This window comes from Argiope bruennichi, chromosome 5 (genome assembly GCF_947563725.1).
Source record: "Argiope bruennichi chromosome 5, qqArgBrue1.1, whole genome shotgun sequence".
NCBI lineage: Eukaryota > Metazoa > Arthropoda > Arachnida > Araneae > Araneidae > Argiope > Argiope bruennichi.
In genome coordinates, this window is record NC_079155.1 from 24207714 (window position 1) to 24227078 (window position 19365).

The 19365-nt window shown below is 29.1% G+C and overlaps 1 protein-coding gene across 1 annotated transcript in view; it reads left to right on the forward strand.

Moving 5' to 3' along the window:
• The window catches only part of LOC129968213 (cGMP-inhibited 3',5'-cyclic phosphodiesterase 3A-like), an 87844-nt gene extending 68969 nt beyond the window's left edge, over positions 1-18875 (forward strand). Inside the window, exons 10-16 of the mRNA XM_056082066.1 lie at positions 421-674; positions 2091-2294; positions 4869-5030; positions 7133-7307; positions 8518-8580; positions 13468-13595; positions 15550-18875. Of these exons, the coding sequence (XP_055938041.1) occupies positions 421-674; positions 2091-2294; positions 4869-5030; positions 7133-7307; positions 8518-8580; positions 13468-13595; positions 15550-15585 (1022 nt within the window). The 3' untranslated portion in view covers positions 15586-18875. The remainder of the gene's footprint in view (positions 1-420; positions 675-2090; positions 2295-4868; positions 5031-7132; positions 7308-8517; positions 8581-13467; positions 13596-15549) is intronic.
• Positions 18876-19365: the final 490 nt, after the last annotated feature.

Here is a 19365-nt window from a genome sequence, read left to right on the forward strand (position 1 = left end):
GATATATTAGATATGTCATCAAGTTAGATATGTTAATACGTCACCAAGTTAGATATGTTAATACGTCACCAAGTTAGATATTTTAGATATATCATTAAATTAGATATATTAGATATGTCATCAGGTAAGATATGTTAGGTATGTCATCAAGTTAGATATGCTAGTATGTTATCAAATTAGGATGCAAAATAAAGTATATCTAGATGGACATCAAAAATCCAAATCCAAAAAGGATATCAAAAAATTTATATATAGATGGTGTGCCATATTTTATCAATGTTTCAATTATTGAAATAAAAAAAAATTATGTTCGAGATATTCTTTCTAAAAAAAAGAAATTATTGTTCAATCAGAGTTTAATTATTGTTATATAATTTGATTGAAATGAAGTGATGACCTTGAGACTTATTTTCCTATCAGGCGGCCGAGAAGCTCAGGAAAAATGGCCTTCGTCCCGACAAGGCACAGTCGAGAAAAAAGTAAAGGCATATATAGACGACGAGGACGATGATGATGAGGACGACGATGATGAGGAGGAAAAGGACGTATATGGAGTGATGGGTGCGAACTTCCCTGCTTTGGAGATCATGGCTCTTTATGCAGCCGCTGCAATGCACGATTATGACCACCCGGGAAGGACCAACGCTTTCCTCGTGGCCACCTTTTCACCGCAGGTAACTCTCGCAAAATTTCATTGGTGTCCGTGATAATATGTGATTATCTAAAAAAAATCCTGAAATCTGTAAACATTCATTGAAAAATAATGATTTGGAAGTTCGGTTTGTTTTAAAAAGACAAGAATTTTAAAGACCTTGCTTGTTGCTGGTGTCATTTAATACCATACAATAAAATTAAATGGCCGGCTTTCCATCATAAATAAGAGATAATAGATGTTATTTCCTATCCTAATAGAGTTCATACTAGAGATAATATATAAGTAAAAGGTCCAGGAAGCTAATGTGTTATCAATAAGGAAAAGATATTGCACAAAAATGCTTTTGATATAGAATACCAGATAAATTTTCCCACATAAAATTCTCCATAATTACCACATAAAATTGTGTAAATAAGGGTATTCAAATGAGTTAAAAATATATTCATTTGAACTAAATTTCCATATGTGGAATAGGTTACAATTCTATTTATCTTTCTTTGTGAAGCATGAATTTTTTTTCAATAGATGCATAGTTGCTCTTTTTCCTAGCATTAGATCATTTCTTATAATTTATTACGCTGAAATAAAGTTTAAATATAAAGTGGAAAGACTATTTGGGATAGTAAACTATAATGGGACTTTTCAAATTATTATTATTTTAAAACGTATTCGTTTTATAGAAATTATTCTGTGTTATTCTATTTTTTTTTTTTTTTATTCTATCATATTATAATTCTGATGTGGATGAGCTATTATTTCTTCCTGATTTTATTGTAAAATATGCTCTTAAATAGAAGCAAACAGAAACTTTCCTCAAATCAATAATCACACATTTCGTAACAAACATTTTAACATATTAAATATATGGCAAAAAAATGTCTATTTAAATTTCTCGTAAATTATACATAGAGATAGACACATCAGATAATTCGCGAGTGTATTCAGAATTAGACGTATCTCCACATGCCATTTAAAAATATAACTTACTCTATTGCCTCAGAAATAGGGTTAAATTTTGATATTTCTTTTATTTAAAATATGAAATTTAGACATATCTCTCATTTTTTCAGAATATCATTTCTTTTTTTTTTCAAATTTCTTGACTCATTAGCATTATAAAGAAGAAAAAAATAGAAAAATGACCTTTATTACTAAAATACTTATTTCATTTTTTAAAAAAATAAAGATATTTCAAAGCTAAAAGAAATGATGCAATAAAATAATCATAATTTTTACATTTTGTTCATGCAGATAATTTTTATGTGCTCTGGTCATAATCTCAGAAAAATTGCCTTCGTTTATATGCCATGATGATAATACTTAGAAAGATTCTGCGCTTATATGAGCCAATGTTGCACATTGGTTAATATAGCGCTCATTAGGCACAAGTTCAACGTTCCTAACCTCCTTATCTGGATTGTTGACACTTTTGCAGGCAATACTCTATAATGACCGCTCTGTGCTGGAGAACCACCACTCGGCCGCGGCGTGGAGTTTGCTGCTCTCGGACAATCGCTACAATTGGTTGCGCCACTTGGATGAGGCGGAGTTCAAGAGGTTCCGTTTCCTGGTCATTGAGTTGATTCTGGCGACAGACCTAAAGAGGCATTTCGACATAGTCACGGAATTCAATGCCAAGGTGAGGGCTGCACTTGGATTGTACACGAAGCTAATAATATGATAAACGCCTTCATTGTAGAATCAATAGGTATTTCCTGACTACAGCGGCCTCCGAGATTGCCAAGTAGCCGAAATATGTCTCCAAGATGGGAGAGAATCCTGGTTAAAATGTTTGCGATCCTATATAATGAACAGATTGGCGAAATCATAGCTAAGACCTTAGCGTAATTCTAAAATAACGAAATAAGTATGGCGGTCGCTGTAATAAGGATTAACGATCAAAATAATTTATAGTACTGCGCAGAGTGATTTTAGTGCACTTATTTTCATCTAGCCACCTTCGGAGACCCACTTGTTTGTTGGAAATACTAATTTTATTTGAACTGATTGAATTTTTTATGAATAATTCAATACTGATAATTCTGATAGGTATTTAACTCAAATATATTGAATAGATTTGCACCTACTCAGTTCATTATCCTCACGAATATTAACCACATAATGGCTACTCCGTTGGAAGTCACATGGGAAAACTTGAATGCCCGGATCGCCACAAGAGCAATACTGGCGGTAATTGTGGTTGAGTCTTAAGGGTCATCACCGACCACAGTACAATCTTTCCCTAAGGAAGTACGTCCCTTCATTGATGGGAGGACCCAGACCCACACCTTTTTGTGTACCCACAAGGGTGGGGAGAACTAACAACCATGCCGGGAGCTTCTCATCTTCAGGACCCCCGTAGGACCCTCATGAATATTAAAGTCAAATTCATAATAAAATAAACTAATTGTAAGTATCATTTAATTAAGGGGTAAGGGCTAAGTTAACATTCTTATTCGTCATGCAAAACATGGATTTAACTTTGCCATTGTAAGGATGTGGCACATTTTATATATAGCAGCATGGTAGCCGAACTAAAACGGGTCGAAACAAAAAAAAAAAAATTAAAAACAAAAACTGTGATCTTTATGAAATTGGATATAGTAAGTCCTAATATATTTGTTACTTTAGAGTACATGAATATCACAATAAAACTGATTGAATATAAAAAAAAGAATAAATTCTATTAGGATTTCATATCTGATTTCAATAACTGTAAAGAAACATGCAGTTAAATATTCATATGAACAGTACGACAAGTTTGAATTTCATTTGGACAGTGAAAATATAAAATTTTTCAGAAAACGAACACAATTCCTCCCGGTTTAAGCAAAATGATTTTGAATTTTGAACAAATCCCATCACTTGATATAAAATAGTTTATCAGTATTTTCCCTAAATTCTTGTTATTGTTGCATGAGTCAGCCATTAGATGCCTTATAGAATGATAGAAGTGTCCTTTAAAAAATAAAAATTGAATAGACAAAAAGATGCCTTTATAACAGAAATCCTTATTCTGGCGTTAACAGAATCTTTGTCGTCGTGAAAATGCAAAGATGAAAACAAATGCCCAGTGACTCATTCAGTAGCGAGAAATGACGAATGCTCTCATGAAAGCCATCGCTTCTAATTTATATATCAAACTGGTTACTTGATTCGGTCTTGGTAGAAGTCTGAAAAATCAAATAGCCATCATCTCACAACACAAATGGTAGACTGCTTGATGCTTGATTTTTAGAATGATAAAGAAAAAAACTTTTCGCATTACTGTCAACGGATGATAAATCATTTTGTTCTTTTTAGCAACATCGTTTATTCTCTTTGCCAAAATTTTGCCTTTCTGAATCTGTGCCCATTTTTTCAATGTAATACATATAATATCTGGAAAACAATAATAGAAAACAACATGAATTACATACACTTACAGAGGACCTGAGAATGTTTCCAAGTATTTGGCATTTAAATATATTTTGAAATTAAACTTAATTTGAAAAACTTCCTTCCATTTGACTGAAAATTTTTCAGTCGATTTTGAAATTTCAATTCAATTTTCAAATTTCATTTCAATTCAATTCAATTTTGAAATTTCAACTCAATTTTCAAATTTCATTTCAATTTTGAAATTTCAACTCAATTTTCAAATTTCATTTCAATTTTGAAATTTCAACTCAATTTTCAAATTTCATTTCAATTCAATTCAATTTTCAAATTTCAGTCAATTTTCAATTCTGATTGAAAAGTTTTTACAATCAGAATGCTGTAATAAAGCGAATATTTTTCATGAAATATTCTAAATAATACAGGATTAGGGAGAAGTAAGTTTTCCATTTTCTTTCATAGCTGAAAGTTAAGTAAAAAAAGAATCTCCGAAAATTCGACCTGGTGATCGTCTGCATAGTTTGATTCAGTTAGTGGAGTTACAATATGGAAAAATTTGGAAGATAGATAAGTCAGACAATTATAAGTTTAACAACGCTATGATGCCATGAGATAGTTTCTTTTAGACATATTCGCGCTCATAAAGAACAAAACCTGTGTAAGACTATTAAAATTCCACATATGATAATTTACTTAAAAATAAATTACTGACAGAATCATGGGACTGAAATTGTGTGGAAGAGATTTATCAATATCCCCTCGACCCTGTTGATGGCTGAAGGTGGCTAGAAAATGAATGAAATTAAAAGTTTGACAAGGCGTATTTAATTTTAAGATGGCGGATGAAGAATCTCCCTTCATCGACTGGAGTAATGAAGCCGACCGACTTCTGGTAATGCAGATGGCCATAAAGTTGTCCGACATCAACGGTCCTTGTAAGACACAAGCGCTGCATATGCAGTGGACATACCGGATAGCAGAAGAATTTTACGAGCAAGTACGTATTTTTCTTTTTCGCACATGCACAAAATCTCACAGCAATTATCATTATTTCTCTATGATTCATAGTTCTAAAAATTAAATTCATTATTGCATTAAAAAAATTAAAATTAAATAAATTAAATTAAATTAATTATAGGAATTCTTTAACAATCTTTCTTTTTTTTTTGAAATATTCTCTATATTTAAAAATTTTATTAGAAATTTCTTGTAAATTTTTAGAACGAAGTTAATTTATTATGGAAAATTCATACAAAATCTTACTTGCATTTGATTCAGTAGCTTTTATTTACTTGGCTTCTTTCAATTTTGTAAAGAATTAATTTTTATAATGATTGCATTTGATTCAGTAGCTTTTATTTACTTGGCTTCTTTCAATTTTGTAAAGAATTAATTTTTATAATGATTTGTGACTACTGACATATTAATTTGATGTATCATTAAATGTAGAATTTAAATATTATTAAATCTATTGATTCCACATTAGATACCACTCATATGAAAATTTTGAATGCATGAGTAGTACTTTCAAATTTTGAACTGAAAAAACTTTATTTTAAAATTCTTTAATAATTAAAACAATAAATTATGAAAAGCATTAAAGATTTAAAGGCAGAAAAAATAAAACACGTTTACGTGTGTGTGTGTGTGTGTGCAACTATAATGAATTAAGTATTATTACAAAAGTTGAAGAACATAATATTCATAATAAAAATAAACATGCTTATACAATATAAAACAGAAAATAATTTTTCATAAAAAAATATTTGGGAATCAAATTCATATAGGAAGCAGCGCTGTAAATAGAATTATAAGGAAATTAGGTCGAAATGAATATCATGAAATGTAAAATTCCTACACTTTCTTTAAAAGTTGAAATATGAATATGATAAACTTCCAAGTCATGTGCAGAATAGACATATTTAAAAATTTTCCATTTGGATTTACCTAATCTCAAAGTAATGCAATTAGTGATTTTTTTTCTGCCTAGATATTTCACAATTTAAAACGAAATATCAAAGCAAAATTCCATAACAAAAATAAATAATCAAAATAACTTCTTGAAAATTTGTTTTTTCTTTTAATGACTTGAAAAAAACAGTGCCAGAATTTATTCAATTGATTCAAATGCTTCAAGAAATTGTCAATCTTAGCAAGTTCATATACAAATTGAGAAGTAAAAATATGAATGATGCTGATAGTAATGAGAGAATCGCACATCAAGTGGCTGAGAATTGATGTCTTCATAATAATCGCTATTACAGAAGCAAGAACTTAAAATCCAGATTTATCAGCAATTTAAGAGACATTTGCAACCATTAAACAAACGTCTAACTTTCAATTATATAAAAGTCTAAATTGAACATGAAGGTTGTCAATTTTGATGGCAAAGGTCTGAAATTAGGAACATATTTGGTTTCGGGGGGAGAAATTAAAATATATTAGTTCCTTACAAAAATACTTACGCTTGAAAAAAAAGTCGAATCGTCAGACGATTCTTTTAAGGATTTTATGTAGCTAGTGAGATTGAGATAATTCCCTTTTGGTGATATTTTTAAGTATATTATTTTGTAAGGATATGTTTGAAAACTAAATTCCTTTTAACGTATTTTATATGAATCTACTTTAGCTAAGGTAGCAAACTAATTTAGCAAAGTTTCTTCGTTCGTTAGTTGTTCGTTTCTTTAAGTTGTAAATATATTATTTGTAGCATCTCAAACTTTTTCATTTTTTCATTTTTGATTAAAAAAATATTATTAAGTGTTGATTTTTAAAACAATATATAATTTAGAAATTTCTTAGATTATTATTAAAAAAACATTAGCTCTTGATCACAAACTAAAATTTCCTTAACAGTTATATATTAAATGTGTAAAAAAAAAGACAGAATATGTCCAAGATGAAATTGATCGTAAAATGGCATCATGAAAATATTAAATTTATTTTTCTTGTAGGGATTAAAGTTTCACTTTTTGTTAACAATCAAAAATAGCCTGAATGTTGCTTTCTAAAGGGACATTAATGCAATTAAAATTAATCAAACTTGACAACCAACAATTTATTTTTTCGAAATCATTATAATTATTTTCTATGCTCCAGGGGGACGAAGAGCGAGCTCTCGGCCTCCCGATATCTCGTTTCATGGACCGCACCAATCCCCAGTTAGCCAAACTTCAAGAGTCTTTCATCGGCCACCTCGTTGCGCCCTTGTGCCGGGGCTACGCCGAAGCGGCTCTTCTTCCAGGAGTATGGATTCGAATCTCAGATGATCAAAGTAAGAGTTCGACATTTCTCAAAAAATTAATAGAATTTTCAACCACAATTTTGGTGAGGGAAAGGAGTTGGCATACTTTTACCGTTATCTAGATTGGACCATGATTGGAACCTCAATTCTGTTAAAGATTTGGGTCGTAAATTTTCCTATAGGTTAAAGTTTGACAGAAATAATTTTTATGAAAAAAAAATGTATTTTCAACTTGTTTATAGTTAGAAAATAATATTTTTTTAGCAATTAGATGTCAAAAATTAAATATTTTAACAAAAGACTTATTGTTCTAATGTTGTTTTAAAGTTAGTAGCAAAATATTTTGTTAAATCCTCAGGAAGGAAACGTGTTTGGCTAAAATTTACTACTCTAATTTTTGAAAATTATTTAAATTCAGATAATTATTTTTCTGGTACTAGTTTTTAAATTATAAATGCTTTCAAAATAGACTACGTAGTATCTGTATAAATTGAAGTAGCCCAGAAAAATTTAGATCGTAGTAACTAGCTGTTTTCATAAATTGGAAATGGAACAAGTAAAATCAAAAGATATAATAAAGTGACATTAAAGATATGAAGTATATATATATAAAGAATGAAAAACGTTATTTAATTTTGCATCGTAAATGAGAACAAAGATGCAAAGGAACAGGAAAAAATAACAAATGAAAGATGTCAGATTTGTGCAATGTTCTTAAAATCCATTTAATCTTTATTTTGCGAAAACTGGGTTCAATTTTCTTAGGTTATACTGTATAGTTATCATAATTCAAAAGCAGAAAAGGGTATCTATTAAATAAACATGATTTGGTTGTTCAAAAATATTTCTTTTGCTTATAATTAATTAAGTTCTCCAAAATTTCCAGACAACTTTAATTTTCAAACGTTTAATTTTTTCAAAGCCTGTTGCTCTGAAAGGTATAAAATACTTATTAAATAAGAAAATTAGCATTAAATACTTATATTTTTTATCCATTTACATGCTCTGAAGAATTAACTTTATTTACTTATATTTTTTATCCATTTACCAGCTCTGAAGAATTAACGTTAATTGCTTATATTTTTTTTATTCATTTACAGGCCTTGAAGAATTAACGTTAATTATATTTTTTTATCCATTTACAGGCTCTGAAGAATTAACGTTAATTACTTATATTTTTATTCATTTACAGGCGCTGAAGAATTAACGTTAATTCCTTATATTTTTTATTCATTTACAGGCGCTGAAGAATTATCTGAAGATGATTTGGATCTACCTCGAAGAGTGGAAGAAGTTGCAAAAGGTAAGAGCGCCATAAATTTTGAGCAAATCATTCAGAGGAAGTCTGTCTGCCAGGCTGTTCGAATATAAATTACAAAACGACGAGAACTAGATGGATAAATTTCAGTACGTAGCTGTAACATCCGTAGTGTAGTCACGTATAACATTTTGAGACACATCCAACAAATAACTGACAGTCTGTTGGTCAGTCTGTGGCGAAAAGCATGTAAATGCAATAACTAAAAAAAAGGTATTTGATTTAAATATATCAAATATAGTATGTGTTTTGTTACTACAGTTGTGGTTTCATTGTCAAATTTTGATTTCAATCATTTGGGAAAAACATTTTAAAATACAAATTCGATTTTGGTTACTATTAATCTTATGCCAGGGATTAATAGCCAAAAAACTCGCCAAGGTTGACACGATGAATTCATTAAAAATGCTAAATTCACGCCAAAGATTAATATTTCTTAACTATTACACTTCACTGCCTTGCAGGCTTTCTCTGGAATAGCATCTTTATTAGAGAATATGCGAGAAAGTTTTGAAAAGACACTCCCACTGGTTTCTTTAACTGATTCAAAATTTCAAATTCTCCTTCATGCATCTAGAGATGGGTCGATAATGCCGACTACTACATATTCAAATGCAAATGCTCTAAATTATACCATTTAGTCATTTCAACAGACGCATACAAAAGAACATAATTTAGTAATTTAATTAACAATCGATAAATCGTCACGAAGGTGGACGAGGCTTCTAAAATTAGCACCCATCTTCTAGAATTACTAATCGTGCTGCGAATTTTTGAAATAGTTTTTGAATTATGTCAAACTATTTTATAACGAAACGTCATATTGAGTATTGTGCCAAACGATTTATATCGATAAATGTATTTTATACTTACTGGATTCGTTAACATACTAGACATTTGTTTGCATTGCGTTTAGAATTTTAACTGTTTAAAAGTGCTACTGCACCCTGGGGCTAAGGTTCTTTGCCTGGGATTGTTCTATTTTTAACTGCTGCCTGACTGCCTCTCCGGGATCTCTCAGGCCTCTTCTGCACCCTCCACGCCCTCTCTGGTCTCTTTTGGATCTGGGTTCATTGTGTGTTGTGCGTGGGCGGGGCAGCTGGTTCTGTCTGGGGCTGTTACAGCTTTTATTGTTGATTGTGAGCCATGGATTTTATTTTAGATTTTTTTGTCTTTGTGATTCCTTTATGCTCATATATTTTTAAAGGAAAAATGGTAACGTATTTTGATTGTTTAGATATTTTAGATCTTTCATTAAAAATTTTAGTCTTAGAAATTTTTCTCGACTATCTTAATAAAATCGTTCGTTTTCTTGATAAGGGCAGTTTGTGGCGGGAATTGGTAGCGGTTTTGAGAAGAATTTTGGTTGATTAATGATCCTGATTTTCCGAAATAAAAACAAATTTTAGTATATTGGGCTCACACTGTGACTTGTATTTTACTAAGTGACCTAGTCCGAGATCAATTTACTTTGAATTATTTTAATATGATATAAAGTTTGAATACAAATTTTAATTTTATTGGAAAACTTGAAAGGTTTATTTATTTTTATTTTTATTTATTTATTTATTTTGCTTTTTTCATTTGTGAAGATTTTAAATATTGACCGGTTCTATTTTGATAATTTTGTGATTTTTAAAATTTTTATCTTTATCGAATCTTTATAGAGCGTAAAACTGTATTTTATATAGATGCCTTCTTTGAATTTTCATTTATATTTTGCAGTTCTTTTTAGTTCAAAATACATTTTACTCTGCTTCCTTAGCTTTTAATTTCAATTTATCCTAACTTAATCTATGAGTAAATGGCTTTTCATACATCTAGAATGTATTTTCATGGGCAAAATGTACTTTCAATTTTGTACTGTTTTGGGTTTGGGAATGGAGATTGAAGAAATGCAAGTCTGAAGAATTAAAAAAAAAAATGTTGATCTCTTTCCTCCTCCCAGTGACGTCACTTTTGATCTACCAATCGGCGAAGTAGTTATACTTTTAAACATTGTGACAGCAGCTAATTAATGATTATAAAATTAATGAGTTATATAAATATTTAAAAATAGAAATATATATATTCAACATTTTGATTGATACAGCCAATCTACAAAGCAGATAAGATGATTAATGAATATATGAAATTTAAATAATAGATAAATTGGTGGGATGGGAAAGGATATTAAATAAAATTCTTAAAATATAAACACTACTTTAATAATTTTAGAATCCGATTGTCATTTAAGCAGTAATTAATTTAAAATTTGCTTTCTGACTATATCTGATAGTTGTTGTTCATTTTCAATAAATCTCAGCATGGTTCTTGAAGACAGCAAATTTATTAGACATAGGAAAGAAAAGAACACAGGTATTGACGATTACGCACACAGCATGTTAGGCAGTTCGCGGGAGGATTACGCGGGACGAAGTCAGAAACGTAACCACACAGATATTCTTACGCGAGGAAAAATAGTCCGCTCGCTTCATCCCATCATTTGTTTTGCCAATCTGCAAAACAAATAAGACGATTAATGAATATATGGAATTTACATAGATAAATTGATGGGATGGGAAAAGATATTAAATAAAATTCTTAAAATATAAACACTACTTTAATGATTTCAGAATCCAATTGTAAATGTGAAAAAAAGATTTAAAGAGTAAAAAATAATTAAAACAAAATAATTCTACTTCCTGAAACTCTGATAAAAGTGTATTGTTGAAAACTGTTTTCTTCGGAATTTATTTCGCACTAAATCATTGATGTTTTCAGCAATTGCATTGTTATTCTGATTTCATGTAAAAAGCAGTGTAAATAGTCTCTTGAAATAGTGTATAGACATTTTTCTGTGTCTATGTTCCTCTTTTTTGAGTATAGCTGCTGGAGTTCAAAAATTAAAAAAAGAAAGTGGATTCCTTAAATTTATTTTAATACCAGAAGAAATTAAAAAAAGTACCTCTAATTCATTTTGAATATAACATCTTCATTGTTGAAACAAAATGTGAATTTTCCAAGTGAAAATAAAATTGCTGAACTGTACAAATAAGAAAAGGTTAATTTAAAGTAGTTTGATTCAATATTTAAAACTGAAAAACAACATTATGGATATGGGATATCTTTATACTCCACATATCAAGCTTAAGAATTAGATACAAAATTATTATGATTTATCAAATCTTTTCTCATCTTACTCATTCACATTTCAAATCTCACTCATCTTTTTCCCCTTATTATATAAACTCAAATAATTATAAATTTATTTATATGTTAATAAAAATAGATCAATGAATATTTCTCTAAATTCTATCTTTAAAGTTGAACTGAAATCAATAACTTTCACTTCTCTTTTTTTTCTTTCTTTTTTTTGGGGGGGGAGGGGGTTCTTTTAAACCCTTCTTTTATCTGAAGTGTTCAAATTAAGTATTAACAATCCGAATTTCTTTAGAATCGGTTTCGTAATTTTTGAAGAAAATAAGTATGAAGTTGAATGTATCAGTAAAATATTTGTATATAAATTACATGCATCGATAATAGCGCTTTAAACAACAAAACCATAAGCAGGTATTAATTTCATCTAATTGGTAATGGGGAATTGCATTCTTCTGATCGCATTAAGTAGTAGTTACAAAATAGAACATTACAGCTAAAGGCTGCATTACAATAACTCATTTAGAAATTATTGTAAATATTTAAATACCATATGAGGATTTGGAACAAATTAATAAAGTTATTTGTGTAAAAATGTTTATAATTTTAAAATCCAGTTTTTCACTACGGCTGGTGTTACCATTATTATAGCATATATTAACAATATTTATTGTTTATTATTTTGTTAATTCAATTAGCAGCTCTATTACTCATTCACTAACTTGGTCAACTAACCTCATTTTAAGAAAAATGAGTTTTGCTTCAGATTAGCAGTTTCTTCTGCTAAAGTTCAGATAAGAATTATGAAATAAATTAGAAGAATGTTAGTCACGTGATAAACTTAATTGCATATGTCATCTAAACAAGCATTTGCATCATTTATATTGAATGGGCCTGACATCATTATTGTATTCTTTGTTTATAGTCTTTTTTAATAAAAAAATTGATCAGATTTTAGATGTTTTAATGTTATTTCAGATATTTAAAGTTAAAAATTTCAAATTATCTAAAGCATGGATTGTGAAAACTGAAACAAGAGGTTTTAAGCCAAAAACAAACAGTATACTGTAATCTTTAAGTATTTATCTCAGCAATACAGATGAACATACTAATGAATAAAATTGTCAGTTCTTTTTAAAAAGTTATATTATTTAAATAAAAAAGATTAAATATGAATTCTTAAAAACACTAATGTAATTTAGAATTATTCATGTTATTTTTAATTATCTTATTCAACCAATGACAAAGAAGTTTAAACTTCAAATAAAATTAGAAAGTATCATTTCGTATAATATGCAAAGATTAAGAAGTAATAAAAAAATTAATTTAAACGAATTGAAAATTCTATTTTAAAAAAGTACAATTTAAACAATTTTTTCAAACCAGAAACTTTTCTTTTTATGGACAGTAATCATAGCATGCTTAGTAGATTTAAAATTTGAAGATGAATGGGCATCATTATGCTTATCGTATAGGTATGAAATTATTAGTTTTCATATTTTTCTCTTTTCTTTCCAGTTTTGTGAACACTTTGTTAAGTTGTGGAATTGCTATAATAACTAAATATTATAGCTCCCAGCATTATTTAAATATATACGTTAATTAAATTGAGCCCTTTTTTCACTTTTCAGTTAGATATATTATTCATTTCTATTAAATATTATGTTTTGACTTTCTGTCTCGTCTTTCATCAGCTTCAAGTTCTTAAGATATTTTCATTTTTTTCTTTTTCAGGGGGTCTGAAGAGGTCGAAATCCAAGAAGTATAAAAAAGCAGTCTTCTGCGAACAAACTAGAAATCTCCAAGATAATTATGACTACTGGATGAGAGTTCAAAGGAGGGAGGAAGAACAAAAGAAAAAGGTTCGACTCATTTCGGATTGAATCATTCTTATCATATAAAATATTTCATCAAAATTGCAAAAACATTTTAGAGAATGAATCCTTGTTTGTATCACATGAAAACTGCCTAATTCCTGAGGAACATGATTTATGAGTGGAAAAGAATTTAAAATTGCTATATATTGTGAAAAGATTCTTTATGTTTGAATGGCCCTTGTGATTGCTAGAGCTGAATCCTATAATTAAATTGAAGAGAATGTTATGCCTAGTTTCAATTACTATAGATAATTAATCTGTTTATCTATAATTACTTCCGCTTCTTTATAAAGTAATGTTGGATCTTGTAATGTGTTCGTTACGGCCAGCTATACCTCGATGGAATTGGTAGCCATTTTGAGTAATTTCCTATGCAAATACATTTTCACATTTTAGTATTGTTATTCCTCTTGCCACCTAATCATAATTTCGTATTTTATATTTAGCAGTTTTCCTCAAAAACCCCTTTTAAAAATTAACATCAAAAATGCAAATAGATTCATCAATCTTTTAATCAATTGATTCATTATTTTCCAAACGTTTTCCTATCATTTTAGTAATTTTTTATGAAGTTTTTCATCTCATTTTTTTGTGTTTTGTAAAACCTATTGGTTTAGTTTAATATATCATGCTCCAAAAAAAATCAATTTTGATCAATATCTTTTACATTATTTGCCTAGTTCTGCATTTTACACTCTTAAAGCCTTGTAGTATTTGCAGTATCATTAAAAATCACTATTCTTATACCATTTTATAATCAATTTTAAGAATAACTTTAAAAAAAAACATTAAACATTATAGTAAGAATATTTTTTTTTTATTTTCATGTTGCCATTTGTAATCTAATAAAGTTATCATAACAAAGATTATATGATTTGTAGAGGTTCCACTACTTCCCTTCCAATCAACACAGTTGCAATACAAGGAGAAAAATAATTGTTAACATCAGATGACATGGTACTTCAAAAGGGGACTCTAATGATCGCCTGACACAATTCACTCTGTGAAATATGTGTGAACAAGAATCTAATTCCTTATGTAAAAATAATTTTTTCAGTTTTTATATTGAATTTTACTTGGTAACAACTTTTCTATTTGTTTTCGCAGTTCACTAATGAAAGTATCTGAAATTTTGGTTTTGGGTTTTGAAAGAATTCTCTTGGTAGTTTCATGATTTACCATAAACCATTTCTAAAATGGAGCAGTTGGTATCATTAACGTAAAAATGCACATATACCAAAGAATATAGTTGGTAACATTTTTATTTCGTGTATTTTAACGAAAGCATTCGTTCTAAATGGTAGTAATAAGAACGGTCGAATATTTAGAGTTAAAACATTACTCAAGATTATTTTTTCAAAAAGTAATGAAAACTGTTTAAAATTTAAATTTTTGTAATTATTTAGTAATTTTTAGTTCTTCAATTATGATTTATTCATCCTCAATTTTGTCATAATCGATGCCCGAAATTGATTTTTTTTCAATACTTTTGGACTATCCAATGGAATGAATCTGGTATACTTATTTAGCGATCTTTCAAGATGAAATAGGATTCTTCAATTTCATTTAAGAAACAAGCATTTCGTCATTTTGAGAAAAGCAAAAATATTATTGTTAATTAAATTATTTAAAACCACCATTTTCTTCTGTTTAAAAATATTTTTTTTTGAAAAAAAAAAAACGCTTTTCTTTTTAAATATTCTTATTCTAAGAATATTTTTTTTTATTTTCCTATTGCCATTCGTAGTCTTCATAAAGTTGTTGAAACAATAATTTAATAATTTGTAAAGCTTACAGACTAACTATAATTAGTAAGATTTTTTAATATATTTTACTTTTTTATTTTTTACTAAGCGTTTTATGCAATTTCGCCAAACTTTGTACCATGAATCTCCAATGACCGACTCTTTAAAAAAGCCTTGATCCTGTTCTCTTTCAGGTGTCCAATAGAGAAACTAAAGAGCCTTGTACATAGGAGTCGGCTGCAGCCAAGACCTCCCCAGGACTCTCGCATACTTGAGCACACAGGCATGCGCACATCAAAAGACTTGCAATGCGCGTGCACAGACTCTCGCAGGACAATCCAGAGCTTAAACTTTGTCAAACATTTCTTTTTCCAAGCAACTCTTCAATTCTTTCTGTGATAACCCACCTTGACAGAGACCCGACCTTATTGAAAAGTGAATCCCCCCAGTGGATGCCTCTTCCTCTTCGTATACGGGTTCCGGACCGAGGTCGGTCCAGTCGTCCGATAGAAGAGTCGGGTGTCTCGAGTAGACCTACTATCGAGACAGAGGCAAGAACTGGATCGTGTTACGATAGAAGATGGTGTTGGATTTGTTATAACCTTTCCGTGACATCTACCAAAAATTCTGTTTAAATAACCTCTAACGCATAAATGACTGGCAATCAAAAATTTAGAAAAAATTATTTCAGTTCTTTCTAAATTCAAACATATTTATGGGAATTTTCACATTTTTAATTGATTTGTGTCAGTTTTGAAAACAGATTTAGCTTGCAACTGACTTACTTTCAAAAACGATATCAATGTTTCTCAGTTGTGCCTGAAAAATATTTGAAGAAAAAAATAATACCATCCACTGGATTTCGTCTACTTTCTATGTCATTTAAAATAAGTTTATAAATGACTAGATGCTTGATTCAACAATTCCATTTTCAAAAGACACATTACATCAATTGTGATTCAAATTTTTCTTCAATAAAAGAATTTGACACATTTTTTTTTTATTTCGGCAATCCTAAAGGATTTGAAGTATTTGAAGAAAAAAACTCCAAGCCATTTTCAACCAAAAAGTTTTTTAAAAAAATCAAATTATGAAGTCATAACCAGCACCATTTTCTTTTGTAGTCACTCGGTCTGAAATCTTGCCTCCAAACACACAGTCTCTCGATTGTATTTCTAGTCCAGTGTTTATAGAGACGGCGGACCATCCACTAAAAGGAAGATCTTCTCCCATTCCAAGACGAACCTCCTTTCCTCTATATTCGCCATCTTTTTGTGTGAAAGAGAACGGAGACAACACCAAACAGAATCAGAAGGAACTTCCCTTCGTTGCCACATTGAGTAAAAGTGAGGAGAATTAATCTCAACTCGGGATCAAAGAGTGCATTTAGTTTTGAACTCCACGGAAGAAAAAAAAATTCATTCATTCATCTTAGATATGACTGGCTATTATGTCCTACTATGTAAGATTATGTGGAAAATGACTTCTTAGTTCTCAAAATGTTTAAGTTCAGAGAGATATTTTTTTCATATATAACAACGTTATGGTTTTCCCAACATGGTAACTACTTCTGGTTCTCATTATGGGTTGTTGCCACAAAAATAAGCTTAATTCTAAGTAAAAATGGTACCAGTATTTCGAAAGTGTTTAAGTCCAAAGAGAAGTAATTTTTGAACTAGATGATGACATTGCCCATCATGGTAACTACTTCTGGCTCTCTTTGTGGGTTGTTGCCACAGAAATAGGCTTAATTCTGAGTAAAAGAGATGCAGAAAGTGGTTAGAGTTATGAAGCAAAATTTGCATTATGTTAAATAACATTCCTCGAACTAATTTAATAAACGATTTCTTGAAAAATATCCCCAAAATCAATTAAACATACCATATTTTAATTAATATCTCCTTTGATTCAATGAACTTTGATAAGATTTGGAATTATGAATCTATTGTCTAATGACACATTTTATACAGGAATTGCTTGAATCTAAAGAAAGAGCTCACATCTGCCAAGTGAGCATCAATAAGCTTAATCAATAATGGTGTCTTTGTTTTCAACGTAAATTTAATTGCTGGTTTGATCTATCTATACAGGCATGAAGGATATAATTTGTGTCCTTAGTAATAAGACTTAATGCTAAATTTGGCTTAATGCTAAGTTTTACAATTACAGATTAAGCTGTTCTGTTAGTAGCTCTGGATTTAAAATATCTCCTATCATTACCAGAGGATATAATTTCTATAACTTTCTCGTATACAGGGTGTCTCTGAAATCGAAATGGTGCAAATTTATCAGGCAGAATGATTGGAACTCTAGGCAGAATGATTGGATCGGTGGTCATATCGATCATATTTTCCTTTGAAATTGCATCTGCTTTTTTCAATAATCCTTTCAAAAAATTTTATAAACCATGATAACTTCTGATTCTTAATTCATTTTTCATAAACTATTTTTAATTTCAAGTTAGTTATAAAATTATAACCAGTCATCGATTCGAATTATATTTTTAAAAACATTTTAGGCAATTTTATATGAGTGATGATTTTCGAATGAGTTTCGTCTTTTCGAGTATCATTTTTTAGTCGTAATGTTCCATTGAGATAACAAAAAACAAAGATTACTGAGTATAAAATTAAAAATTACAAGGAATATACAATAAATAACTTCTCTTACAATATCGAATAATTCAATATATGGACTTAAACATTTCGAAAACTAAAAAGGTCACGTTTGTATATTTATATCATTCTGAGCTTTAAATCACCTTCTACTATTATTTGTTTGTATATTTTATCCAAAGTGTTTTTGTTTGTTTCCATTTTGAGCTTTGTTTTTTTCCATCAATTTAAATCGATTATTTTGTAAATATAATTTGTATCGTTGATTCATCACAATTCATGTATATTATTTCAGCACCAATGATAGTTGAGATACCATAAATGTTAAAACCCATCATCTTATCGTATTTCAAATTAAAGTGCATGGAAATTTTGTACAGATAAAGAAAAATTATGAAATAATCTCATTTTGATGTATATTGCGATATTTATGAATTTATAATATTATATCATTGTTACATTATGTCATTCATCGACGCATAATTGATTATTTAGTTCCTTTATAACCTTACATTTAAAAGTATGAACTTGCATCCAAACTTGTATGAACATATCGAGAATACAATGAAAATGGCTATTTTATGCAGCTGATAACTATAATCAAAAAAGGACAGTTTTGGGAATTCTGGGACCAATGTCGAATGAGCAAAAAGGATGTTAACAGTGCATCGTAAAGCGCCATGTTTACTAAAAATCTTCATTTTTAAAACTTGAACTCGCCTCAAAAAAGTATTTTTGTAAATTCTAAATTTGAAATCTATTTGAAATATTTTTACTGAACGAGTTTGAAATTAGATGAAAAGTATTATCTTCTAATTGTGAGAAAAACACAATAATTATTAGTGAACATTTTTCTCTTCGAAAAATAATTATTTTCTCATATTAAATATAGAAAAAAAAATAAGACTACCAATCCATTCAAAACATTCCACAGAATTTTTGTAATCTATGCGAATTTATTAGATTACTTATTGTAATTCTAAACAAATCAAAATATAAGCGGTTAATTTTAAAATAATTATCTATTGATGTTATCACAGAAGCTGATTCAAGTTTACAAGAACATTTTTTTTTTCTCTATACGAATTTATTAAAAGTGCATTTCGTTTTATGAACATAACAGTTAAAATATTTTTTCCCCTTAGACAATAAAATTGAAGTTCCTAACTGGCAAAATACAGTAAAGAGTGAAATGATATATATTATTTTATTTTACTGTATTTATTTAATTTGGAGAGTACTTTCCTTTAAAATTAATTTAATTTGAATACAATAATATTTTTAGATTAAATATTGTCTATAAATTACCTGACGTTTCATAATATATTCAAGATACAAAAATTGTTCAAAACTCTCTATAGAGAAGACCTTTACGGAGTAATTAAATTTGACAAG